The 27550-nt window shown below is 36.3% G+C and overlaps 1 protein-coding gene and 1 long non-coding RNA gene across 2 annotated transcripts in view; both read left to right on the top strand.

Moving 5' to 3' along the window:
• Positions 1-26306, top strand: part of IGFBP2 (insulin like growth factor binding protein 2) — a 63523-nt gene extending 37217 nt beyond the window's left edge. The window contains exons 2-4 of the mRNA XM_026665506.2: positions 14693-14880; positions 20434-20574; positions 23585-26306. Of these exons, the coding sequence (XP_026521291.1) occupies positions 14693-14880; positions 20434-20574; positions 23585-23752 (497 nt within the window). The 3' untranslated portion in view covers positions 23753-26306. The remainder of the gene's footprint in view (positions 1-14692; positions 14881-20433; positions 20575-23584) is intronic.
• Positions 845-13155, top strand: LOC148133196 (uncharacterized). Its single transcript, XR_015746579.1, has 2 exons — positions 845-10753; positions 10834-13155. It is a non-coding gene; the product is annotated as an uncharacterized LOC148133196 (long non-coding RNA).
• Positions 26307-27550: the final 1244 nt, after the last annotated feature.

Raw genomic sequence — 27550 nt, 5'->3', positions numbered from 1 at the left:
CCAGTGAAGTTATGAAAGTTGTGGAAGTGATATGCATTCTTGAACTCCAAAAGGGCAATCACAAAAAAGATTGCTACTGGACTTAAGTATGCTTGCTTATTCATCAAGTCAAAACTGCAAAAGCAACAGGGAATCAGTATAGAGAATGTGCAGAGGAGATAGTCTTAAGTATCTTGAAAGTCAGTAAGGGATGAGTTAAATAAATATTCTGCTTAGAAGAAATGTTTTTTTAAAAGTTGTTCCATTATGTGCGCATTCATTTATTTAATTTTATTTATTAACAGCCCCAATCAAAGACCAGAATGGGCGAAGGCAAAACAACAGCGAAACCATAGAAAAATAAATTGTATGAACAGATATGTGTGTATATAAATGTGAAAATTAGTACTCATAGCTAATAAAATAGTGCTGGATTTGTGATGAAATAAAAGAAGTTTTCTTATGGTGGGATTCAATGTTATCAATTATATTATAGAGACTAATTGTGCTTTGCTGAACTAAGATTTCCTGAATGAATTATTGTTGGTTGTGTTCTTTAAACATGCCAAATTATAAAACAAATTGCAAAGGTCATATTCAGACAGCATGCTAAGCCAAAATCAAATACACTTTATAATGTATGAACCCAGGCATCTTTTTAATCATAATATTTGGCATCCAGCATAAATAATTCTGATAACGTGTCTTCTCTGGATCTTTCTGGAGCTCACGGCAGAGATCTTTTATATCCCCTAATACCCACTGGAGTAGCTAGTGTTTGAATCTGGGGCAGCATATGTGTCATATCATTGAATTACGAACCCTTCTGACTTTCTACCTTGCAAATTGTAAGGCACATCTTTTACTATGAGCTTTGTCCACACATGTCTGCATTAGTCATTTATGGTTTATTATCTGTATGAAAGAGTGCAATGTATAGTTCACTGCTGATTGACATAATCCCTTGTGACAGCTTGCATACACTTCAGGACAAGAAGAACATGAGGCTGTCAGAACTATTTCTATGACAGCTGATCTCCAACTCATCCAGCTGGTTTTGGTGGGCAGAATAGGGGGAGGGTCATGAAGCACCCAAAGAATAGCTGTAAAGCACTGTCCAAAATTACATTCCAGCTTACAAACCACTCCCCTTGCTGGTTCTCTGAATGGGAATTTCACCTTCAAGAGCTGGTCGGACAAGGTGGTAGTTTACCATCAAAGGAGATCCTGATGGTTTCATATAGGGAATGAATGCAAAATTACTTCGTAACAGGACAAAGAATGCATACTGCCAACCAATGGTGCCCCAACAAGAGTTGTCCTATTGTGGAGATAGGCAGCATATAAATTTAATAAATAAATTAAATAAATGACATGTTACCTGAAAAAATTTGTAATGACAGTTTTCTGTGTCAAAAAACAAGATTCAAAACACTTGACTAAGTACTAAGGGAGCTGTGTTGATCTGTAGGCAGGTGTGGGGGGAGGGGAGCGGGGACCGATGACAAAATCATGATACATATTCTTGGACCAGCCACTAGTCTGTCCAGCCTTCCTTCCAAGCCATAGAGTATATGTTACTTGCCTAGATTTCCAGTGTGCAAACACTTAAAACTATTGCTTGGCAAATAGTAGCATGGTTTCTTCTGTGAAAGTACTGGAGTTCTATTCTCCTGGCTTATTGCTTCATTACACTATTGAAAATCAACAATAATGTATTTTGAAATGTAAAAACAATAACATCACCATTTTAAAAACACATACAAAAAGACATGTTAGATTACTGTATTGAAAGAATCTTGCTATGAAACCCAGTGGAACAGAGATAATGACTGTCCCTTGAGGAACAGTGTGCCAGGTCTAGGGGATGTTGGCCTAAGTTTGGAGTAATGGTGTTTGTTTATTAGTTGATCTTAATGTGATTAATTCATGGTAGTGTATCATAGAAACTGAGTGTTTCAATTTCCCTGTCAGCTGTCTCAACAAATGGAGCCAAGGATAGTTTCTGCTTAGAGCAGGGACGTCATGTGACATATCGGGACTTTTTTTCCCTTCGCTAAACCGGGCGTGGGTGTGGCCAGCACATGACACATCTGGCCCGTGGAGCTTAACAGCCTTGGCTTAGAGGTTTAGGTGGTGGCAGGTCTGACATTCCCCTAGCATAGTGTTCTACATTGTTGTCACATACACACATTATTTCTTATCTCGGTGTATTATTTGAATGATATTCTAATACTGTGCAAAAATCTGCCTTACAATTTCTCAGAGGGGTTCTTCTTTCATAGACGAGGCATCTTCTTTATTCTTAGGGAACATGAGAACGCCTGTTGACTTTCTTTTGGTGCTTTTGCCCTTACTGCGTTATTACGGGCAGCAGGCTTTGCTTTTGGTATCGTTTTCTCCTAGACGTCTTTCTGTCCCTCCTATTTGGCTACTCACAATTCCCAGTCTGAAAAGATGGAGGCGATGGGACAATAAAAGGAGCTGGCATTTAAAGGAAAGGAAGAAAGCCAAGGAAGTACTGAGAGGAAAATTGCACAGTGAAAAGCTGGCCGTCTGAAACTCTTTTGCAGCTTACCAAAGTTTTTACTTTCTGATTGTTGGACAAGAATTTCACAGTTAATCACTGACTGAGCAAAGGGTGGCCTTAATATTTTTTAGGAATAAGAGTGAAATTGCATGGTAGCATAATAAAGCCAGTATGATTTAGTGTTTAAAGTGTTGGCCTGGAAATCAGGAGATTGTGAGTTCTAGTTCTGTCTTAGGCCTGAAAGCCAGCTGGATGACTTTGGATCAGTCACACACTTTCAGCTCAATCTACTTAACAGGGTTGCTGTTTTGGGGAAAATAGGAGGAGGAAAGAGTGTTAGGTAAATTTGCATCTTAAGTTACTTATACAGTAATAAAGGCAGCTGGGATAAAAATCTAATATATAACAATAATTTCAGTAGCAGAAAAACAGTACCCTCTAACAAGCAAGCAACAAAAAACCACACAACCATTCAATTGTTACTGATTATTTTTTCATCCTCTTAATTTATTTCCATAGCATTTTATTAAATTGTCAGAAATTAAAGGATTACCGTTTTGTATTTTGTACCAATTTTGTATTGATGAAGTAATGGAATGATTGCAATATCATTTTCAAATCAGTAAAAGCATGTTGTGTGACACAGCATGCACAGCTATTTTTAATGGTTCATTGAGGTCAATGTGTATTAAATGAAAGGACAAATAAACGATATAATGTTGGTAATCTTTTTAAAAAGGAGTCCGCAATGTTTGCACTCTGTTCACATAAATCTTGTTACTTAAAAATAAAGAAGTGCTGATTTTAAAAGAAATCTATTGTTGGGTTGAATTCTTACGTTGAATATTGATATAGCTTTGGTCCCTTAGGAGCTTAGTCACTGCTTTAGTTTAGGTGACCATTCTAGCTGTACAGAGGCAAATTTTGGCATGCAAAATGAAGTTTCAAAACACGCTATTTGTTCACTGATTATAAAATCACGTGTCCTGACCAAAGGGCAGTCATGGGTACTTAACATTTAGTAACAGTCATTTATTGCAATTTGTTTGTGTAAAACATGTATGTGGAAAGTGAAATTATTGTGGAAAGTGAAATTACTGTGTCACTGGGAACACAAATGCTCAGTTTAAAAGATGTCATTGAAGCAATGAATGTAGCAATACCCTCCCTCCACAACCCTTCACACACATTAAAATATTACTATATAATTTCTTACATTGAAGAACCATATTGAAAAAAGCTTTTTTGTTCTAATGGAAAATACTTCTTTGACTAGATATAGGATCTCTGGCTTTCTTCTATGCTAGTGACATCTACAATAGTAAAGTGCTATTTTAGTTGGGCTCCACTAGTGATGTTTATATAGTTACCTCCATATAGTTTTCTTTCAAATAATTAGTGGTTCACCCTGGCATCTTCTGGGATGTTTTTTCAACATTATTGTCTACCCAAGTACTAATCAGGCCAACCTTCTAAAACTACATTATTGAATGCTACTCAGGAAAGGTCTCTGGTGCTCAGGACAGGCTTTTAAAGGATGAGTGAAAGTTCTGAAATTAAGAAATTATTTGGAGCATCACAGGTAGCTTTCTGAATCTCAGCTACAGAGAGTAAATCTTTCTTTACTTTCTCATAATTTGTGGACATCTTAATATTCAGCCTTTTCTAGAGGTAGAAATTTTAAATCATTGAACTCAGGATTACAGTTACGAAGATGTATTTGGAGCCTGTAGAGCAGAGCTTCACAACTTTGGCAGCCTGAAAATGTGTGGACCTCTGGCTGGCTGGAGAATTCTGGAAGCTGAAATTAATACTTCTTTAAGCTGCCTAAGTTGAGAAACATTGCTAAAGAGAGATAATAACGTTAGTTCATTTGTTTTCCACTCGTGTACCTGTATGTTTTGGTACTATACAATTACTCCAGAAAAGGTTCATAGTTGATATATAACCAATGAACCCTGCATCTTGCCAAAAGTTGATGACCTATTTTTTCTTTACAAAGGTTATAGAGAGGGTTTTTAAAAAAGTTTTAATGGTATTGATTTTTGCAACCCTGAAGCTATTTTGTGTATCCTGATTGTGGGTGGGAAGGAGGAGAGCAAAGAGACAGAGCAAATATTCATCATTCAGCACATCTATTTTTCAGCAAAATCTTAGAGGGGGGATGTCCAAATTAATGTATCTAGCTTCTTGTTCCTCTGAGAAGAAAACTAAACATAATTTTAGCATAATATCTGAACTCTTAACATTATATGACCAAGGTGTAAATAAACAGTGTTGGGAGATAGCTAAATGTGCTATGGAAATGTCTTACATAAATCCCTAACTCTTGCAGAGGTGAAACTCATTAAGGTGGAAGGTTGTGATTCTCCAAACTGGCTTCTAATACTACCAGTCAAAAGACATTGTGTGGAAACTCCTGTTTTCCATTTTAATGGGTTTGTTGTAAAAAGGCCAAGGGGGGGAAAAGACCAAAGAAGTGGTGGTAGGATGACAAGGGAGGTTACAAATGAATGGTGACATCTGTCCTGAGGTAAAATTATATGCAAAGGCAGAGCTATTGCACCATAAAAAAGACTCATCCGGAAGGAGCCCATGTTACTCATGAATTGTAGGTACTATTTATTAGTTGGCATTGAAATCTGTTCAAACTCTGACCTTCTGCATATTGCTCACACAAGCAAGGGATGCGCTTAAAAACTGAAAAACCTTTTCTGCCAAAACACAATGTATTTTGAGAATTAGAAATATGTATTTCAGAAACAAAAGTATGATTGGAGTAACAATATCCATATTTACCGTATTTATCAATAAAATAGCAAGAGTGTGCAAAAGATACTCTGTTGTCAGTACCTCAATTTTGCTCATAAATTATAGCTTGATTAAGTGGGCAGAATTTGTATTTTTTCTGACTCCATTTTAAAGTATTCTTACAAATATAAAACTTGCCTCTCAGTTTATATACCACAGCTGTTGTTTATACATCAATTTCCTTTATAGTTATTTTAATGTTTTAAGTTTTAAGTAAAGTAAATGTATGTTTGCAAAAGCTCATGCTACCAGTAAATATTTTGGCCTTTGAGAGATCACAGTGCCTTAGTTTTTAATTTACTGAAGCAAAACAAGCAATTCTACCTGGGTAAAATTTTTGCTATTATCTGGATATATTTAAGTTATATTTCAGCATATGGAATATTTGTAGAGAAAGAAAGTCAATTATTACAGGAAACATTTTCAGATTTATGTTATCCAAGTTATCACTTGATTATATCTGGAGCACAATGGATAACTGGAGCACAATGCTATACATACAGTAGGTCTACAAAGAAGTATTTTTATTACGGTCATCAAGCAAAACAGCAATCAGAAGCAAATTAAAACATAAAAATAAAGTAAAAATGAAACAAGATAAAATATCTTGGTGCTGTGTGCATCAGTGGACAATTGAAGTCTCCCTAATTTTATAGATGGTACAACAACATTTAGCTGTGGTCAAGGAGAGTGAATCATATTGATCTAAAACAACAACTGGACATAAAAAAGATAAGAATTTCCTGGGTGATTTACTAGATAAGGAGTAAAAGGTGAGTGCTTGAGTCCTTATAGAGGACTCCGTATAGCAGAACATGAGGCATAGTTTCAACAGTCACTTGTCCACAGAGGCAGTCTCAGTTCATAGGGGACTATTTTGTATCAACCTTCCAAAACTGTTGTAGGGAGAACATTGATGCATGCTAAAATTAGTGTTTAGAATTTTAAAGCAGTTCTATAGTATATGCATCTTGCTGGTTTGTAAAAAGGGACTTGACTGTTCAGAAAAAAAATGTTCTTAAGTAGAACAAGACTGGTCCTGTTGGGCTTCCAGGTCTCTAATATATTGTTTAAATGCTTTGAATGCATTTAAAGAAATATGATCAGTGAGATTAATGGATTTACTTCAAGTAAATAAAGGATTATTGCTTTAATAGTATGAGGAAACAACATTGTTTGCATTAATTTACTTGGTCAACATTGAACTGATGCAATAGGATGATTATTATCGGTGTTGGGAAATTAATTGTTTATCTATCTCTAACAATGAACAAGATTCCACTGAATAGCATTTTTGAATTTCATCTTAAATATTTTAATCTTCTATATTCATTGATATTTTAAAACTTGAACTATCCAATTTGAAAGTTCCTTTACTAAGACAAAAGCTACTCAGAAGAATGATAACATGCAGGATAAGGGTGATGGTTTCAAAACATGGAGGCATATAACACAGATGTTTTATGTTTTCCATTTATTACATCACCTTTCAGCTCTGTTTTAACATCCAGACCACTCTTCCGGGTAAGTACTTTTTTTTTTTTGTCTGCATCATTTTTTTTCCCATGGCATCTTGGCCAGAGTCATTCCCATGTTGGGTAAAAGGAAGAACACTTGAAAGCATTATTTAAGGGTTTAATGGATGAAGACTTGGCCCAGAACCCAAGAATGACTGCGCAAGAGTTTTCAGCTGCACAAGAGAGATGTGTGTGAAATTTGAATAGCAGCAATTCCACTTCAACTAACAGAAATGCATCTGAGCATAGAAATATAGTGATACGTAGCTTCAGCAAATGAGAGCTACTAAAGAGATATTTTTTCTGTTTGTACCTTTGGCTGCATTCTTCAACATGACATTTTCAATAACATGCCACATGCTGAACAACATTGTGTGCATGAGATAAGGCTGCCATGGAGTCATGGATATTTGATGTCTCCTCAAGTTTTTTGTATTCAGAAGACCAGTGTCTGGAGAGCACGCTGAGTCATATCAAAAGTTTCAGCTTACTGTACTTCTGGTTTATAGCTATATATAAAATTTTTAAAATGTTAACAGTGGGTCTAGAAGAGCAGAATGAACTTTCTTTCATTCCTTTGATTCAGTTGGTTTGCACAAGTACTAGGAATATAGTTATGTGTACATTATCTAAAGTATGTTTTGTGATTTTGTGCCATTCAGTTCTTTCTTTTAAGCTAATGGCAGGCTCTAGATAATTGGAGGTTTTTTTAAAAAAAATGCAAAAGAATAGTGAGCAGGAAATTTAAACAATTGAAATGAGGAAAGGAAAAGAAAGTAGAATTGCTTGTATTCACTGGCTGAAAGACCTTTAGTTTCAGCATCTCCTTTCCTTCCGGAAGCTAATGTTGGTGTGCTTCCAACTGTTAGCAACTTGGATCATGCACTACAGTTATTTGGGGTCTATTTCAGCATTTAGATGGGACAGGAGGAGTTATTTGAATGCCTGACTCGAGATGTGACAAATGATCACAGCTCAAGCTTTTCATTCCTGCCTGGGGTGGAGTTTACCATAAAAGAAACTAATAAACCTGTCCGGCAGATGGAAATAGAGAAGTTACAAGCTTAGCAGTCTAACCCAGACATGCATATTTTTGAAACAGCTGCAGATGTAGGGATGGTCACAACAGCTGTAACACTGTGTAGCAGAGCAGTTTTCTTATTAACTGAGAGCAGTGGAAACTAATAAACCTGTTTAAGAACATTGCTTTATTTCAAGTAGCCAGGAGAAATTTATATGGTAGCTGCAGGTGTTCATACTTCAAGCAGTTTATTCAGTCATTTTGCTGCTTAACATTTGCTATCACTTGGATATACACATCTATAGAGAACTTAATAGTTCCGGATTAGGATCATATTGTGGTAGTGATGGTTTAGAATTTCCATAGTAGTTTATATATCCCTTTACTCTTTCATTCATCCCCAAACATTGTCCCTTGCTTATGTGAAATTTTAAATCAGGTTGACTTGTTGGATTTGGGTTTAATATAGCAAAGAACAATTCAGAGTATTAATTTATCTTTTTTTTTAATTAAATTTGATGTGGATTGGCTGAAGAATGTCTCTTACTTTTTTTCTTGTTCCCTCCCTTTCTGCATTTCCTTTTTATTATCATATTACTGATGCTCTCAAACAGCACATTCATTTTCTTTCTTTCAGATGGAATAAAACTTCCCATCTTTTAAAGGCTGATCCCTCCCCTTATGTTTTAAACAAAAGGTTTGATTAATTAAATTGGTTGAAAATTGAATGTAGAGTTTGCAAATGAGCAAAAATAAATTGTTCTGAAACCTAAGCATGCCAGGTTTTAAAAAGTGCCATATTAAATGGTGTCTCATAGAAACCCTGTGTGCCATTACATATACCATTAGGATACCTTTAAAAAAACAACTTTCACACATGGAGGAGGGGTTAATTCTGGAGGTGATCCTGTTGAGATGTCATAGCTGTAACACTTTGCCTTCTGGTGCAGTTTTAATCTGAGTTAATGATCTCAAGCCTATTTCAGCTGGAATGTCTTCCATTGGTACCTTATTAACGTTATATCTATTAAATGGGTTAATAAACTTTTATAAAAGAATACATACATTTGACTATTGAACTGAAAGAGAAAAAAAAGGAGGCTTCTAAAAATAATAAGTGGGATTAATATTTGTTATGGCTTCTCAATGTAAAATATTCCCTTAATTATTTTAGATGAAACTGCTGCTCTGTTAAATATTTGGCTAAATGTTCTTCTGAGCTGTTATTTATTTTTAGGTCTATATTTTATATTTTATCTCTTTCCTGAAGCGTTTATTTGGCTTCAGGAAATCAATCATTAGTAGGAACAAGATGTGGTAGTTGTATATCTGTCTGGTAGGGCTCAGCATGAAGGATATTTAATTAGATATTTACATATCTCAGTCGATGTTTGTTTTGGATGTTTTCCTAACAATGTTGAAGCTTTCTTTGTGCTTGTGGAATCTGTCACTATGTATGATGACACTGGAGTCCATCAGCATCTTTCATCTTTCCATATTTTCTCCTTAAATATTTTTTATTTAGGACAGAAATTAAGGAATCTGTCTAATAGAGGTGAGACAAATTAAATGGGATTACTAATTCTTTCCTTAGTAGCTGAGATGAGAAATGCCTGAGTAGCAGTAGCTAAAATGGCAGAGTTCTCTAGGGATTCAGCACAAGCATGAGAGACCTGAAACTGACATTCTCTGAAGGCAGGTGTTTGTTTGTTTTTACCTCTAGAGACCAATGATTGATTCACAATCATTTTGATAACTTAAGTGATGGGAGTGCTGAATATGCACTGTCTACAGCCTGATTGGTGATGGTGGTGATTAAGACTGTGATCTCAAAAATTGTTTATTTATTTTTATTTACTTACTTAAAACATTTATATAGCTGCCTATCTTACAACAAACTCTTGGCGGCTCCTAATCAAAAACTAAAATAACATTAAAAACCCATATTTAAATTATTCAGTCCAAATACCTAAAAACAAAAACTTGGTACCAAGCCAAGCTTCCAATGTGCAATCACCTCATCTTTTCCCAGTAGTTGAGTGGACAGTCAGATCTTCAGTTCTTTTCAGAAGGTTGCGAGGGGGGTAGAAGCCTGACAAACTTCAGGGGAAGGGGAATTCCATAGGTCAAGGAAAAGGCATGGAAAAGGCATTTTTCCTAGTTCCCATAAGATGGCAATGTTTAAAGGAAGGGGCTAGGAGTATGCCCACCTATCTATCCTGGTAGGATGGGTAGCTATCCTTAGGGAAAGGCAGTACTGCAGATAACCTGGGCCTGTGCCATGTAGGCCTTAAAAGTGATGGTCCACACCTTAAATTGCACCCAGAAAAAAACTGGAAACCAATGCAGCTCATGCAACAGAGGTATTATTGGAAAAACCTAAGGGCACTCTCCACAGTGCAGGCGGCCACATTCCAGTTGTTCTCTAGGTCTGATATAAATGCAAGATCCCATAAATGGTGAAATGCAATTGATTTCAAATTTTATGGAAGATAAAATTAGAATAACATCACAATAGTTGTTTATGATCTTAGAAAAGGCAAGCTAAGAAAAATAAGACTGAAATGAGAAAAGAAACATAACGCCCTGGGTGGAGTTACTGTTTGGAAAATACAGAATAAAGAAGTGTAATGTGGCTTCAAAGCCAATCACATTTAGACATGTTGGCTTGAAGCCATAGGATTCAAAAGCAAAGACAGACATGTAGATATCTCTAAAGGGGAGAGTAAAACTCATATTTGATCCTTTTGTGTTTTTCTTTTACTTGCTTAATGTGGAGCATTGGCATTTCTTCCCTTAGGGGTTTAGCTTTTTAATGTAAAAGCAAACTTTTGGTTGCAGTACATGTATTTACTTCCCCAAACCTTAAAAAAAAGTCAGTTGGGTGTAACTCAGGTCAGACTGTATTACTGAAGGCATGAAAACCCTTCACTTTTTATTTGTTTTTTTAAAAATGTCAGTTGGGTGTAACTGAGGTCAGACTGTATTACTCAAGGCATGAAAACCCTTCACTTTTTATTTGTTTTTCCCCAAAGATGATTGTTTCCTTTCAGAAGGGTAACAGAAGTAACAAAATGACTATTACTATACTTATAATTTGATTGATTGATTACATTCCATTAAATCAGTTTCATCGTTTAGTAACCACATAGATTTTTCTCCAGGACACTCTGTTCTCAACCAATTCTGCTTGTAACTTAGATGTTTGTAATAGACATTATGCCAAACCATCCAAAGGAGATTCTTTCTAATCTCCTTTATGTGACGTCTGCAACTAGTTGCACATCACAAAATGAAAATGATAATAATCCACTTTAAAGGTGAATTGAAATAGAACTCCCTTTTATTTTATAGGTAGAGTGGAGGGAACAATAAATTTTAAATGTGGATTTTAAGCACATAGATAGTATGGCATGTTTCTGGAAGTGTTTGACTGTAGAAAGCTGTTTAAAAATACATATATGTGCATACACGCATGTATGCTTACCATGCACTGATTCCATCAGTAAACTTCACCCACCTGTGGTCCCTGAATCAGAAAGGGCTGGACATTTCTTCACATAAAATCCTGAAAAACTATTCAATGTTTATAAAGCCATTTCTATGTCAAGGTTAGAATCAAAGTTCTAAAAATCCAAATAGCTGAAATCCAAATCACAATGTGAGGATACCATGAATTGCATTTAAAACATACTAAGATATTTTCCTGATTTAGGGGGTCTTGCTAAGTAAAGTAAGAATATCATTGTGAAACATGAGTTTCTTCGATTTGCTCATTATATTGCGCCAGAGTGGGAATTACAAAAATGTCCATTTGGTGTTTATCTCTCCAAGCAAATGTAAGTTTTTATGTCTCCAGCAGAAATTTAGGAGAGGGTGATGCAGCAATTTTGCCACAACAAGGGCATACACGCAGCTGAGACCTTTATCCTGCGCTATAAGTTGAATAAATGATGAGGATTGCATGACATTGACCTAGAGGAAGGATGGGGAAGAATGAATCAATTGTTCAGCCCCCAATCTGTACCTTCAGCAATGGAAAGAAAGCAAAATGAACAAGTAGGGCAGGCTGCTAAAGCTGGACTTACTCAGGCTGAAGAGGGATTGTCAAGCCACTGTTTCCATGTGCTTTTGAAGGGCTTGAAAGCACTTCCTGGGGAAGGTTACAGCCAAAGGAGGTCACTGGATGCCCATTTGGATCATCCCCTTGCCAGCAGCAGTCCAGAAGAATAAGAAGCTCTCGCTAAGCAACCACGCATCAGAACACACTGTTCATTAGCCTGTTTAGCAATCCTTTCCTTACTCCTACCGTCCTGCTAAAAAGATTGGATAAGGGCAGAAGATAATGTATTGGGGAAGTAGGGTTAATAATGACCCCAATTATCTGAAAGGATATCCATACTCTTGGATCAGGCTCAAAATCTAGTTTTCCAACCTAGCAGTGATTAAACCACAAATTCTAAAACTAAAACTTGTTGCAACCAACTCCTTTTTGGTTTCAACGGTCACAGTATGCGCTAGTGATGTGTTCTTGACAAAGCTGCTCTGACTTTTAGTGAACTCGACATCCCTTTTATAGTATGGATACTTCAATTACTTTATAATCTGTTGTAAAATTCTCTTGGAATCAGTAGGAAGCTGACAGAGGCCAGTTCCCCAAGATTCCTTTTTTCCCCATTTTTCAAAATGGCTACAGCCTGGTAAGGATTTCCCAAAAATAATAGAGCAAGTTCTGGCAATGGCTTAGAATACAAACTACCTGGCCTAGACATATGAATTTATTTGAAGTCTTTATCCTATGTTTATGCCATGATCAAGTAGGAATCTCATTCCTTCAACCTTCAGTAACCAAGAACGTTCCATGCCAAAACTGCAAGTGTTAGCTATGTATTAGATGTGTTGTATGATCAATAGCCTGGGATGACAAGAACAGAGCATTTTATTTTTCTAAGAAATCCAACGTTTGCATAAGGAATTCAAGTTGCCAATCTACTTAGTCGTTGGCTTTAAGAATTCTGTAGACACAGAAGGATGTAAGTGTGGTTGATTTAACTCTGTGAGGATTTGATTGGCCAAATATTAAATCAAACAAAACTACAATTTTGTCCTAGCTTTATGGTTTACAGAGCTGTGTCTACTATCAGTCCTATCTCAATACAAGAATTCCAGAATACACTGTCAGTCTCATAGCAAGTATAGTCACTAACAGCAGTAACTCTTTTTTGAGAGGGGGAGTGAGATTATTAACTGGTGAAAAAAATACTACCTCATCACAAAAATAATAGGTAATATGTTTTTTTTAAAAAACCCTTTGAAATGTATCAAATACAGGCTTACTAATACAGTTCATTTAATGTCCGGTCAAAGTTACAGTAGCACTGAAAAAAGTGACTTATGACCATTTTTCACAGTAATGACTTTTTGAAACTTCCCCATGATCATGTGATCAAAATTCAGATGTTTGGCAAGTGGTTAATACTTATGACCATTGCAGTGTCCCAAGGTTATGTGAACAGCTTTTGCATTCTTTTGGCAAGCAAAGTCAATTGGGAAGCCAGATTCACTTAACAACCAGGTTACTAAACTTATCAACTGCAGTGATTCACTTAACAACTGTGGCAAGGAAGGTTGTAAAATGGGGGCAAACCTCGCTTAACAAATATCTCACTTAACAACAGAAATTTTGGGGTCAAATGTGGTCATAAGTAAAGGACTTGAGTGCAAATTTGATTGACTTCTGTTGCTACCAGACCTATAATATTAACAGTTGCTATGTTGTCAATCAGAGGTTTTTTTTAAAAAAAAGAATCATTGTGTTACTGTTAGGATGATGCCAAATGTTCATATGTTCTATGGATCAGTTTGTAACCTCAGTGGAATGAAAATCTACACATGCACATGCATACACACACATTTATATAATAATATAATATATATATATTATACACACACATACACACACACACATTATTATGATAGCCTAGTCATTGAGACTTTTCTCCTTGAAGAAATATTCTGTTTTTATTTCACTGTTTCTGTTTTCCAACCTTTTACCTCCTTGAAAGTGTGTCAATAAGTTTGGTTATAAAGAATGCAGATCCTTTTATTGCTTTTTTATTTATTTATTTATTTAGCATTATTTATATACAATTACAGGTGCTGTATTTCTTTTTAGATTTTATTATTTTCCAAAAGAGTTTTTATGTGACCATGGAGACAATCTGTCTTGTTCCTTTATTTGTTCACACACACACACTCACACTCACACTCACACACACACTCACACTCCCTTTCACTTTGTTCTGCTTTAAATACAATGACAGTTTGAGAATGATGGGTCAGGAGGTAACTTGGTCTGCTATATCTTAGGAGAAATGGATCCACAACAAGCACTATGTTAAGACCAGGCAGCTAACAATTTCTGCAGTACTTTTCTTTCTCTTCTTAGTACAGATGGTACATTATATTTTGTGTCTTTAGCTAAATTTTCCCCTATAATTCAGTCATGCATGTCTTTTGATTTGAAATTAATGCATTATTAAAAACCTTGTCAATTTGTTACAACCAAGCATTTGAAATGGAATGATGAGTTTGTCGCCTCAGAAACCTATTTGGCAGCAAGGAATTGTCTCATCAAAAACAGAAACAAACCCTTTATGATTTCCATATAAGGATGAGGATATTTCCTCAAACTATCATAGTTGGTTTCCCCCACCCCCCCACCCCATATTTTAATTAGAGGTAGTGTTCCACAAATGAATCTATAGGAACTTTTTCTGAGGCTGGATAACTAATGGCTTTTCTTTATTTTAACATATTTCTTTTCTCTGTTAGATAACGAAGAACATCCTGAAGTATCTGTTGTGGAAAACGTTGTAGATGGTGCCTCTACTGTGGTGTTTGGAAGGTTAAAGCCTCCTGTGAAAAATGGCAAGGAAATAGCCATAATTCGCGACAAAACGAATGAGCAGCAAAAGCTGATGACCAAGCATAAGCCTGACATACGTCTACAACCTGTTAGGGTGAGTTGATAAATAGTAATATGAAATTAACTAGTATTACTATGAGGTAGTTTCAAGGATCTAATAGTTCCATTTAAGATTCTAATCTTCTCTGAGTGGCACCGTATAAGATTTGACTGAAGGTTTTTCTAGAATTATGTCCCACTTTTTTCTAATTTAGGGATCCTTGAGTTAAAAGATGATATATAATTTTTTACTGAAGATTTTAAGTACAATAGTAAAATCTAAAATAAACTAAAAAATAATAAAAAGAATGAAAGATGCAAAGAAGAAAAAAATACAAAAAGCACAAAAAAGAAAGAAAATAATGTAGTAAAGAAATTAATAATATAGTAATTAAAGAAAATATATAAAGAAGTGACTTCCAACTTTGATGACATGTATAAATAATTTTAGTAATTCTTTGCCATCTCATAGTTTACAGCCAATTATATCTTCATTCCATATCTATAAACAAATCCATAAAGCACCATTTTTTCAGTTGTGATGCCAACAGGAAGTCCATTAATATTTACCAGAAATAATAATGTTTTATTTTAACCTGGATCAATTAAGCCAACTTCTTTTAATTCAACTCATCTAAAGCTTTAGTCCATTCAAATAATGTCATAGAATTTGATTTCTTATCATTTTTTCCTCACAAGATTCTTCAAAGCTTTAATAAGCTTATTTTGTAAATCCAACATAAAAAATAAATAAAATATGCAGGTCACTGTTTTGGTTTATGATTTGTATTACCCTTTTAATTTTTGAAACATTATATTTCTTTTTAATATGCAGTGAGACAATCTTTTCTATATCATTCTCATAGCCTGATCCATTTTTGATGCCATCTCTGCCATCTCTATCTATAGAAGCAAACATCACTATTAATATTGTTGATACTAAATTCTGATTTCGATTTTCAAGAACATCCTTCAGTATTTGAAAATCTTATTCCAAATTTATCTATGTCCTTAATCCCTTTATAACTTTCTAGAATCAGAGTGGTATTTAGCTTTTTGCTGTTTATTTTAATTTTTAAAAATTCTTAAATTTATTATTAAATTTTTCTTTCATTGAAGATGTACGGCAAACTCATCTAGTATTTTCAGACTTATCAATCCAAAAGTATCTAATACCCGTAGTTTAAAAGTAGTTAATTGCCAATTTCTGAACATGAATAGAAGAGGAAGATTGTGAACTTACTGTCCTTTGAAAGGCACTAACAGCAACTGTGAGCCAAATAGCTATTTCTGTCGTTTCTGAGTGCTCAAAACCCACCATGGACCATTGATGTGCAGTCTCAGAGTGGAGGGGAGGGGAGCGGAGCAGAGCGGAACGGAACAGAACAGAACAGAACAGAACAGAAGAATAGAATAGAATAGAACAGAACAGAACAGAACAGAAGAATAGAATAGAATAGAGTAGAGTAGAGTAGAGTAGAGTAGAGTAGAGTAGAGTAGAGTAGAGTAGAGTAGAGTAGAGTAGAATAGAATAGAATAGAATAGAATAGAATAGAAGGAACCTTGGAGGAACCTTGGAGGTCTTCTACTCCAACCCCCTTCCTAGGCAGGAAACCCTACACCATTTCAGACAAATGGTTATCCAACATCTTTTTAAAAACTTCCAGTGTTTGAGCATTCACAATTTCTGGAGGCAAGTTGTTCCAACTGTCAGGAAATTTCTCCTTAGTTCTAAGTTGCTTCTCTCCTTTATTAGTTTCTACCCATTGCTTCTTGTCCTACCCTCAAATGCTTTGGAGAATAGCTTGACTCCCTCTTCTTTGCGGCAGCCCCTGAGATATCAGAACATTGCTATCATGTCTCCCCTAGTCCTTCTCTTCATTAGACTTGACATACAAGTCCTGCAACCATTTTTCATATGTTTTGGCCTCCAGTCCCCTAATCATTTGTGTTGCTCTTCTCTTTACAAGGAGCAACTGATCTTCCCTTGTCCGTGTGTCCACACTTATAACCATTGCAGCATCCCCATGGTCATGTGATCAAAATTTGAACACTTGGCAACTGGTTCATATCTATGATGGTTGCAGTGACCTGGGGTCATGTGATCCCCCTTTTGTGACTTTCTGACAAGCAAAGTCAATGGGGAAGCCAGATTCACTTAACAACCATGCTACTAAGTTAACCACTGCAGTGATTCACTTAGCCACTGTGGCAATAAATAACCAGATCTTTACAGCTATTTTTCACTTAAAAATGGTCTTGCTTAGCAAGAGAAATTTTGGACTCAGTTGTGGCTGTAGGTCGGGGTGGCCTGTATTCTTGGGATTAGGCTAAAAAGTAATTTGGTTGGTAATGACATATGATGGTAACAATAGAATTAAAAAGTGCTGTTGAATTGGGTGGATAAAATGATGATTAAGTTATAGGTGAGGGTTTTGTTGTGCAATCAGTCTACCTATTTCCCAGAATATTATTGGGCAGGCAGAGAACCAGGTGATTTTTGTCTTTAAGAAAGCTGTAAAGATCTGGCTATTTCCCCAGGCATTTTTTTTTTTAAAGTTTTGGAATCTGAGATAAAATTCTGATCTGTCCATCTCCCATCTCAGCATCCCACTTTTATCTTGTTCAACCGCTATTTCCTCAGGCATTGAGTCATCAAGGGAATGAGCCCAGCCAGTGTAGGGATGTTGTGACAGTGTCATAGGAAGTGATGTTCCCTATGAAATTATTGTTTTATCTTTTGTTTTTGTTGGCTGTTGTTTTGAATACCTACAATTATTGTCTGTAAGCTAGGCTGACATATATATGTTCAATAAATAAAGTAGATAAAAATAAAATATTGACATTCATGTATAGCCCACTTTTCTATCTGTTTACAAGTGTGCATTAACATCACTGGAGCCATATCAAAAGTAATCAGACACAATAATTGTTTTCACTTCTGATCATCTCTTTTTTTAATCAGATTCTGTTTGTCAACAACAACAACATATTTTATTATATTATTCAGCTGGTAGCAATAGTTTTTCACCTAGATGCATGTTATTCTTTAAACAAGTTTATGGAGGATATCAGTGAAGAAAGATATGTTCATTTAGATGGCAAAATATGGACTGTACAACTCTAGAATTCTAACCACGTAATGCCTACTGGTTACTGAGATTTTTTGCAGAAAATGATGAATTAAGTGGATGCTAGCAAGTGTCTTAGATGGAGGCTAATCCAGCAAGGCACTTCTGTTTTTGATTATCTACCTTTACTGTTAAAAAAATCTTAATATACATGTGCTCTGAAAATTTAATATGCTTTGTAACTCAGCAGAAATTATATCAGAAACTACAGTAGGTCTCTCAATTTGCCTTAATTAGATAAGGTGGGGAATTTTAGAGAAGACTGCCAGGGGAAAAGAGAAAATAATACTTAACAGATCAGAAAAGAACATCTCTTTCCATAAATTTGAAGAATTTTGGCATGGCCCAGGAAGATTTTGGCACACAGGATTGTCAATCAGGATTACAGCTGGCGTAGTGTAGTGTAAAGGGATTATTTCTAGTTGTAGATTTTCTCATTCAGCCTTCGCTCTTTTCCCTCAGGTAAAATTGATACCAGCTAGCTGTCCTTTACACCATCCCTTTTGGTTTTGCTATACTAGCAATGCATGAGGTTTTCCCCTCTCTTACTCTGTCGTTCATAGTGCCATATTTAGGCTGGTCTAATTGGCTTCACTGTTTTGTAACTGGCCCAAATCCAGGCAAAGTCTGAGTAGCTGAAGACTATTCAGGATGTTTCTTGGACAGGAACTGACAGGCTCTGAAATTGGTTTTCACAGTCTCTCGAAAGCTTTTGAGGCTTCTGTCTGTGTGTGGGTTAAACAATTGGCATGTGGTGCTTTATTTTCTTGAAAGCTCAAGATGGATTGAAGAATAAGCACTGATAAAACAGGCAAGCTCCGATTATAATTTATTGAAGTGATAGTGGTAGAGTCTTTGCTATATAAAAAAAACATCTCCTTGCTACCTAAAGATAAAAGAATCATGGCAAATTATTTTCAAGTGATCATGGGAGGTTAAGTAGTTAGTTATTACTCAAATTCAAATAAATATCCATCCATCTAACAAGAGAAACTTGTGAGTGAAGAACAGAGGTAAAGGCATAATACAATTATCAAAATGTGTTTATAAAAAACTCAAGTCAAGGCCTCTGTGAAAATCTCAGTAGCAACATATTACACACACCGGTGCCAGAACTTGTTAACATCCTGGCTGATGTGTTTGGGTGGAAGAACCCACTAGTTTTACTTCATCAAAGAAACCCAAGCCCACTCTGACAGACCTGGTGGGATGGACAAAACATCAAAGATAAGCAGCCCCACAAGTAATCTTTCCCCATGCCAGGTGGGTTTTTTAAACTGACAGCCAGCACATTGAGTTACACCCAGAAACCTGCTGGGAGTAATTGCACTTCCTGTGGTAGCAATGTTATATGAGAGTGCCATGGCATGGTTGATCTTAGCCAGTGGTGGGCTGCTGCCAGTTTGGACCGACTTGCCCATACCAGTAGTTCCGACCACCAGCTGGGCCTGCCCACCCGCCCAGTGGTGGGATTCAATTTTTTTTACTACTGGTTCTATGGGCATGGCTTGGTGGGCGTGGCAGGGGAAGGATACTGTAAAATCTGAAGTCAGAGGTGGCATTTGCCGGTTCTCCGAACTATTCAAAATTTCCGCTACCAGTTCTCCAGAACTGGTCAGAACCTGCTGAATACCACCTCTGCACCCGCCCCAGTGCTATCCCATCCTATATATCTTGCTCGCTTGTCCCGCCCACGCAGCCCAGCTGCTTTCTGCGCCTCACCCAGTCTACTCACCGCAACTGCCACGTGCAGGAAATCTCCATGTTTTTGCAGCCGTGCACAAGCAAATGGGGCGTGTGCGCGCTCACATTTTTGGTTCTGAACTAGGCGAACCAGTTGTTACAGTATGTGCAGCCCACCTCTGACCTTAGTCAAAGAGAAAGGCTACAAGTGAAATACATCCCACAGGGCACTGTATTAAAAAAGGTTATATTAAGTGCAAAGAGCTATGGTAATATACTTTTCTGAGGTGGAGGCAGACAGCGGTCACATTTTAAAATTATATCTATATTATTAGATTCAAATCTATAAAGTTATGTTAAGCAAGCTTCAACACCATCTCCCCAGCAATCCATATGGCTCTCATTGTGAGGGTGTTCCATAAGTATTTGAAACTTTGGTTTTACTTTCAGGTGTGGCAAGTCCTAGCCAGTATATAGGATCGCATCCTGTTCTCCTTTGAGAGGTATTGGGTTGTTCTGGATGTTCATTATCTTTTCCTTTGGTTTTTATAGTTCATTACTTTTAATATATAAACTGCACAGAGTTGTTTGGAGTTGGGCAGCTTCTAAATCCTAATATTTTTTTAAAATAATAATGCAAACTGAGCATACCAATGACAAACCTTGACATACTTATCTCAGAAGCCAAACGCAATTGTAGTCTCTTTCTTAAACAAAAACCCGGAACATGAACTTTGATATGCTCTGAGCTTTTCTGTTCTGTTTTCTCTTTCTGCCTTGTTTGTGCATTGCAGACACCCTGTCAACAGGAATTGGACCAGGTTTTGGAACGTATATCAACCATGCGCCTGCCGGATGAACGTGGTCCATTAGAACATCTTTATTCCCTGAACATCCCAAATTGTGATAAGCAAGGACTTTACAATCTCAAACAGGTAAGAAGAGTACTTGGGAGACTGCGGAAAACATAGTAAAAAATTCAATGCATAACTCCACTCTAAGCAGATTCATGTAAAACTGAACACATGATCATGCAGTGGTGTATCATTCAGTTGTTATTGGTGTATTAATAAACAATTATTTTATATAGAATGAATTTATTATAGACATTCAAAGGAAAATCATAGAAGAGAGAATATTTTCCCACTTGTATTGTTTTCACATCCCCAGTGGGCATACAATGCCTGCTTTGCTTTAAATATTTTAATTTTATGCCCATTGTAGATATGGTAAACTATCTCTGGAGCCTCGAGGTTTTGCTGCTTCTATGTAATTAGTGAGTTGCCCAGATTAGAATCTACCTCTTATCTTCTGAGTCGTGTTTTTATTGCCTTTTATTTCATTGTCTTTAAAACAACTTTATATCATAAACATTAAGGACAAGAACCAAGCTTTAAAAGACTGAGTGGAATTAATTAATTTTAAAAATAGCCAAAAAAAAAAACCTGTGTAGAACACAAAAATGTTGATAGTCTTGGGATTCTTGGAGTAGGAAATTCCACAATATAGAGACTTTTCATGCTGCTATTTTCTTAAAGCATTCCTCTTCTGATTTCCCATCAATTTTGGAATCCTATTTTCCTCTTTTTTGTCATCCTTATACACTGGAATCTGAAAAATAGCTAAGGGTCATGACGTGGTAGGCATATTTGATTTGTACATTGTACATATTTGTTCTTCATTTAGAAAATTCACCACATTGGTGACACCTTGCTAGATCTCCATATCCAGAAAGAACAATATTATGTCAAATGTTTACTTTTCTCATGAAATTACTGGGGATATCGATACATCAAAAGTAGTGAGTTTGTAAAGGGACAGATGTTCTTATCATGAGACAGGAACCATGTCCTAATTTTGATTGCTGGCATGAACTATATTTCTGGAGATTGTTCAAAAATGCATACTCTGGTTTTTAGAAAATGTCCTTAAAGTCCCTAGGGAGAACATTAGCTACTTGTCAAAAGGACTCTGGATTCTTGAATTTGAATGCCAAGCAAAATATCTTGTTCCTGAGAAAATATAGTTTCTAGATTAAGTCCTAGAGCAGAGGTCCCCAACCCCAGGCCACAGCTTGTTAGGAACCAGGCCTCACAAGTAGCAAGTGCATGTGTGCCCTGCCGCTTGTATGGAACCATCCTCCCCCCCACTGGTCCATCACATTGGAAAGGTAGGGACCACTACCTTAGAGGAACAAAGGATGGAGTCCATGTCCACAAATAACCCAGGCAACAAGGTTCCTTGGCAGGATCATAGAGCCAGAAGCTTTTTCTCATTTCAGATATCCCTAGGTGCCATTTTCTTGCCATTTTCTAATGATGCATCAATAATCCATCCAGTTTTTCCTTTCTATAATACATTTTCTTTTCTTACAACCTTCTGCTAGACATACAGAGTATGAACATCAATGTAGGGTGTGGTTTCTTTGATGTAACTTTCTTTTTTGTAAGACAAAGGGCTAGGGTTCCAATGTCTTCAGAGGTCTAATTATTTTGGCAGGCCCACACCCATGGCTGTGGACAATGTCCCTTCAATTGTTTAGTGCCCTGAAGGAACTATTACGTGATTACAAACAGATACATATGGAGTTGGGATTCACTACTTGATCTGCAAAATAAAACAAGCATTGCTAGAGAGTTTTAATCATATTTGAGTTAGAAATACAGAAAAGTGCAAGCTGTATGGGCAAGAAGAAGAAGTGTGTGGTTGACTGCTTTGCTCATTTGATTCCCACTGACCATACATTTTCTATCTGGGAGGTGTGATTAATACTGGATTAATCAAGTAAAGATTCAAGTAAATTTTATTTGCAATCAAGCCATTAAGACTGATTTGAACAAATCTTCGATGACTTACTCCTCCAATCCTTAAATCAGAAAGGCAGGGGTGTACTTACAATGTTCTGCTAGTTGATCCAAGCAAAAATGCCCGTTTTTTACAATATTGACTCTGGAAGGCTCTAACAATTTTTTTTATGGATTAAGTAATCAAGCCCGCACTATGGAATTTCTTTATGTTCTCAAATTCAACATACTAATGACATAATTCTGTCATATTAGATGTTCCAACCAATGCATGGCAGAGGATGAAAACAAAGATTACTGAAAAACACAGTAACTCTCATTAATTTATTGTATGAGGCCAAGATTTATTGAATTGACTGAAATTATACTACATGCTAAGCCATGAAACTTAGTTTGGAAACAATAATGCTTTGTTCACATAATAAGCTAAGCCATAGTCTGAGAACAATATAAAATACTGTAAGTGGTCGAGTCTCATGGACCTAAAAAATATTGTTGCCACCCCCCTCTCCAAATATGAGCTTTTCTATCCCTATTCATTTCCCAGTGCTCACTGGGGAATGGCTTTTATAGTTGCTTTGAATAAACATAAATATTACCCATGATGAAATCTATTGAGTGTTGCAAAATCTTGTCAGAATTCACAGTTCTCATTGAAAGCAAAATCTATTATTCTAATTTTACTTCTTGCTGCAAAACATGACATTTTTCTACTAATTTTAAATCAAATACAAGAAAGTAGTCTCTGATGGATAGAACTAGAATTTCATCAGCATCATTTTCTTAATTACACATGATTGTGACATGTAATTTAAATAGGAAGTGTCCAAGTTGCAAATTTGGCATGCTGACTATTATTACATTGTTAATCTCAGACAAAATGACTGCTTGATCCTCCAAAACTTGTAATAAATCAACTTTTTCCAGTTTGATGTTCTAGTCTATAGAATTGGCTAGCTTTAAACATCCTAAGAAAACAGAATGGTTTGAATAGTTTCACTATTCAGCAGATACTATGGTTGAATAATAAATCCTAGTGATTTTGGAAGAATGAGCAATCATTTGTCATGACTGTCAACTCTAGAAGGGTCTATTTAGCCAACTGAATTATCAATTCTTCTGCTTCCCCTCTCTGTTTTAGTGCAAAATGTCAGTGAATGGCCAGCGAGGAGAATGTTGGTGTGTTAATCCCAACACTGGGAAAACCATCTTGGGGTCGCCTACCATCCGTGGAGATCCTGAATGCCACCTCTTCTATGCTGACTATGAGCAGGACGACAGGGGAACACCAGCCTTTCAAGTGCAATAGTTGGACACATTCCTACTGTCTGTCATGTGGCTTGGCCTATTCTCAGTGCTGGATTTTACATGGGTTTTAATGCATTCTGATTTTTTTTCCCCTTCGTGTTGATGTTCCAGCAAATCCCCAGTGATTTTTGGGATAGGGGTGGGGGAAATCTGGGCTATACATTTATCTCAGTTGCTTGCACCATTGGGCAAATACAATAAAGGTGGTGGATAGAAAGGTTTGGTATCTCAGGCGTTCTCTTATCCTGCTCCCAACTCTACCCAAACTCTTCTAAATCACTTTTACTCTTGCCAGAAGGAGCAAAGAAAACAAGGTCAGGACAAAGAGTTAACCTGACCTCTTCACCCATATGTGCTCCTGCTCCCACCAGGCTGAATGAGATAATCCTTACCCTAATTCTTTCTCACCACCCAAGCCAAAGACCAAAGATTGTAAATACTACATTGTGCCTGCTACAACAGAGCCCTGCATTCTGTCCATGTTGGTCCCATTTGATTATTAGGTGTGCTATAGCTAAAGGACTAAAGAGAATCTTTGCTTAGGGATCAATATTTCTTGGAAGGCATGGCCAGCAAGGAGCTACACCATGCCACCATGTTGTCCTAGAAGGCACTGCATTTAATATAAGGTTTACAAAAGTGCAAAACCCTGCTGCCACCACCCCACCATTAAATGTTAAAACATCAATGTGTAGCCTTATTCACTGAGAATTCAATGCCACGGATTATTATTCAGCATCCTTCTGCCTCTTAGACTTAGACTTCATAACTCTTAAGAAGCAAAAACCCATTTAAAACCCATGAGTAGACCAGTCATTCTCCCTACCCTAAATGACGTAGGTCCAAGATGAGCAGTGCCTGTGTCTCTGTAAGTAAACGACACTAAATATAGTGCTTTGTAAACCTTGAAAGTGGACAGATTATATGTATATGTTCATTGATATGCATACAAGCCTGTATAGAATAATCAAATCTGGGAGCTAGGAGAGATATGGTGTTGAACTTTCAGTTCCCAGTAATGAATTAAGTTTCTCAGATAACCATTTCACCCTCTTGAGTTTGATTTTGCTTCTGGGTGGATCATGGAAATGTTGAAAATAATGAGAAGCAGTTGCATGTATTATGTCTTCTTGTATTATATATGCCAATTTATATTTACCGAATAGTTGCTAGTAGTATAATTGTCAAAGACAGGAGGTTTTGTGTATGTTCTCTTTTTTTTTAATGCCATATATATTGGAGGAGAAAAAAAATGAAACATTTCCATCTTTTTTTTCTGTAAGAACACAGCAGAAAAATGACAGTAGAAAAATGACTGGGCTTCTCTCTGGTTCAGGTAACAGAGTTCTCCTTTGGCCAGCTTGCCATTTCACTGTGTCCTTTCCACGCACACAACTCCTGTTGTTCCATTATGCTTGATGCCTTGAAAGAATCTCCTTCCTTCTCTACCTGCCTCCCCTCCCAAAACTGCAGCACTCCCTCTATGGCATAATGTGAGGCATATAGCCATATTTCCATAATCTCTGGTGAAAATGAGGGGGGAAATTGTGAATTACTGAGAATGTCAGTACCTCAGACCCATAGGCAGGTATACATACACATACCATACACATTGCTTCAAGAGAGAATATAAAACAAATATCAATGTTTCATGTTGCAAGACAGAAACTGGTAGAGGAAATGAGTTGAAATTTAAATATTAACTTTGATATTTAAATTTAAATCTATTATTATTAAATTTGAATTTAAACAAATATTTTTCCAGAGCAAATTGTAGACCGTGGATTATTCCTAGTAGGAAAGCAGATATATATGCTAAAGAATTAATATGCTTTTGGTGACAAGATTCTGTGAAGAAAAAAAGGCAATGCTGTAAGTGAATGTGATAAAGTAAATCTCAAATTGCACTGGAGAAGTTTTCCCAGCAGGCACAGTACATAAAGGAATAAAACCATTGTGATAACAGATCATTGCAGTGAATGAAAACCATTATTTTCTTATCAGGCAAAACCTTGATTATTTGTGCTTTTTAAACATTTATGTTTGGTATATTCCAAATCCAAATTCATCCAACAAATATTCTTCTCATTGGGAAGAAAATATTTGTTCCTTTTTATTTACTTTCCACTTCCATTCTAGCAATTTAGAAACTAGTATCGGTGCCTTAAAGAGGAATATCACCTACCCCTTAAGTTTATACTCTTAACTGTAGATACTTCTTCAGGAACAAACCTAGAACTATAGTGATAAAAATACTGAAAACACTTCATGTTCTGGGAATATAAATCAACATTTTTGTTTTGTTTTATTTTTCCTGTGGGAGGCATCCAGTTTTCGTACTGCAACATTTAGTAATTAATAATAATTGGTGCTATCTATTTTCTTTCAATACCCATCAAAGAAAAATTCAGATACTTTCCATGTAAATACTGCCATTGGAAGCTGATGCTTACAATTTACTCCTGTTTAGAAATCAGAATGCTGTTTTCTTTATTTTGTTTGATTGCTAAACTGTAAGAAATTTGAAATAAATTAAATGGGATGCCAGAAAAAAACACGTTGTGATGGTCTGATTATTTGTAACATGCATACCTGAAGGCTTTTTCCAAGTCTTTTTCTACAACCCACAATTTTTTCCCTTCTCACATATATACACATACAGACACCTGTTTCACCAGTTACCATTGTTTCCTTAATCTTAAAGCACAAAGTACATCTGGTTGTCATTTTTGCGCACGTAAGAGTTTCTGCATCACTGTATAGAAACTTCATCTGTCTGCTGGGATCACTCCACAGCATACAAGGGCCTTCAAACAAAGTAAGTTGGATTGAGCTCCAAACTCTTAAACACTCCTGAACCCATTCAATTCTGACACATCTCCCACCATAAACACTTTGAGAATTGTAGTACAAAGGTAGCCTTGCTGAGAAAATATCCATTATTCCTTGGAATGCTGCATATTCTTATTTAACAGATTTAAATCCTTCCTCCAGGACTGGCTCTAGACATTGTAGCGCTCTGGGCAAAATCATTTTCTGGTACCTCCTATGATTACTCCATATTTAACCCTCAAGTGGGCATACTGATGTGCAGAGGGCAGTTGCCGCTTTTTGAGGTATAACTTTAATAAGCTGAGTCATGTGACTCATTCAGTTCTTTCGTATCAGATCTTTGTCTTGGTTCAGCAATATTACCAACTTCTTTAATTAAAATAATCATTTCTTTTTTTGTGACTTGAACATCCAGTTAAAGGTACTGTTCACTGCCATCATTCAACCAACTTTATGGGTGTTTTTGAAAAGCATAAGAGTTATAAAGCAATAATGAAAATTTTATGTTCCTATGAGCAACTTGGTGCCAAGCAATTAATGGCTTCTTGAGTTAAAACCAACAATTTAACTTGTACTCAGAAGCTATCAATAGAAGAGAATATTTGTAGTTCAGGGTTGAACTGCGGGGTCCTTGATGCTGTCTGAGCTTAGTTGTTTTCTTGCAAACGTTTCATTGCCAAACTAAGCAACACCATCAGTGTTAATAGGGAGTGGGATTTGTTCTCCTTTGATTTATTCACCTGGAAGCTAAATAGAAGCTCATGCTGGCCTGCAAAGGAATAGGATATATATGGTGACCTAGATACTATACTCACAGGTGCTTGAGTAGGATATAGGACACTGTATTTTACACCAGTTGAAGCTTCCAGGTAATCTTTAATGACAATCTCATGTAGCATGTGTTGCTACAATGAAGAGGGCAGATGCTTATTATATTGTAATCAGAGAAAAACATTCCTTGGAATTA

Source organism: Notechis scutatus, chromosome 1 (assembly GCF_049901735.1).
Source record: "Notechis scutatus isolate UNSWTSFEM ecotype Mainland chromosome 1, rNotScu1.2, whole genome shotgun sequence".
Taxonomy (NCBI): Eukaryota; Metazoa; Chordata; class Lepidosauria; order Squamata; family Elapidae; genus Notechis; species Notechis scutatus.
Note: the sequence above shows the minus strand (reverse complement) of the source record. Positions and strands in the feature narration are given on the sequence as shown.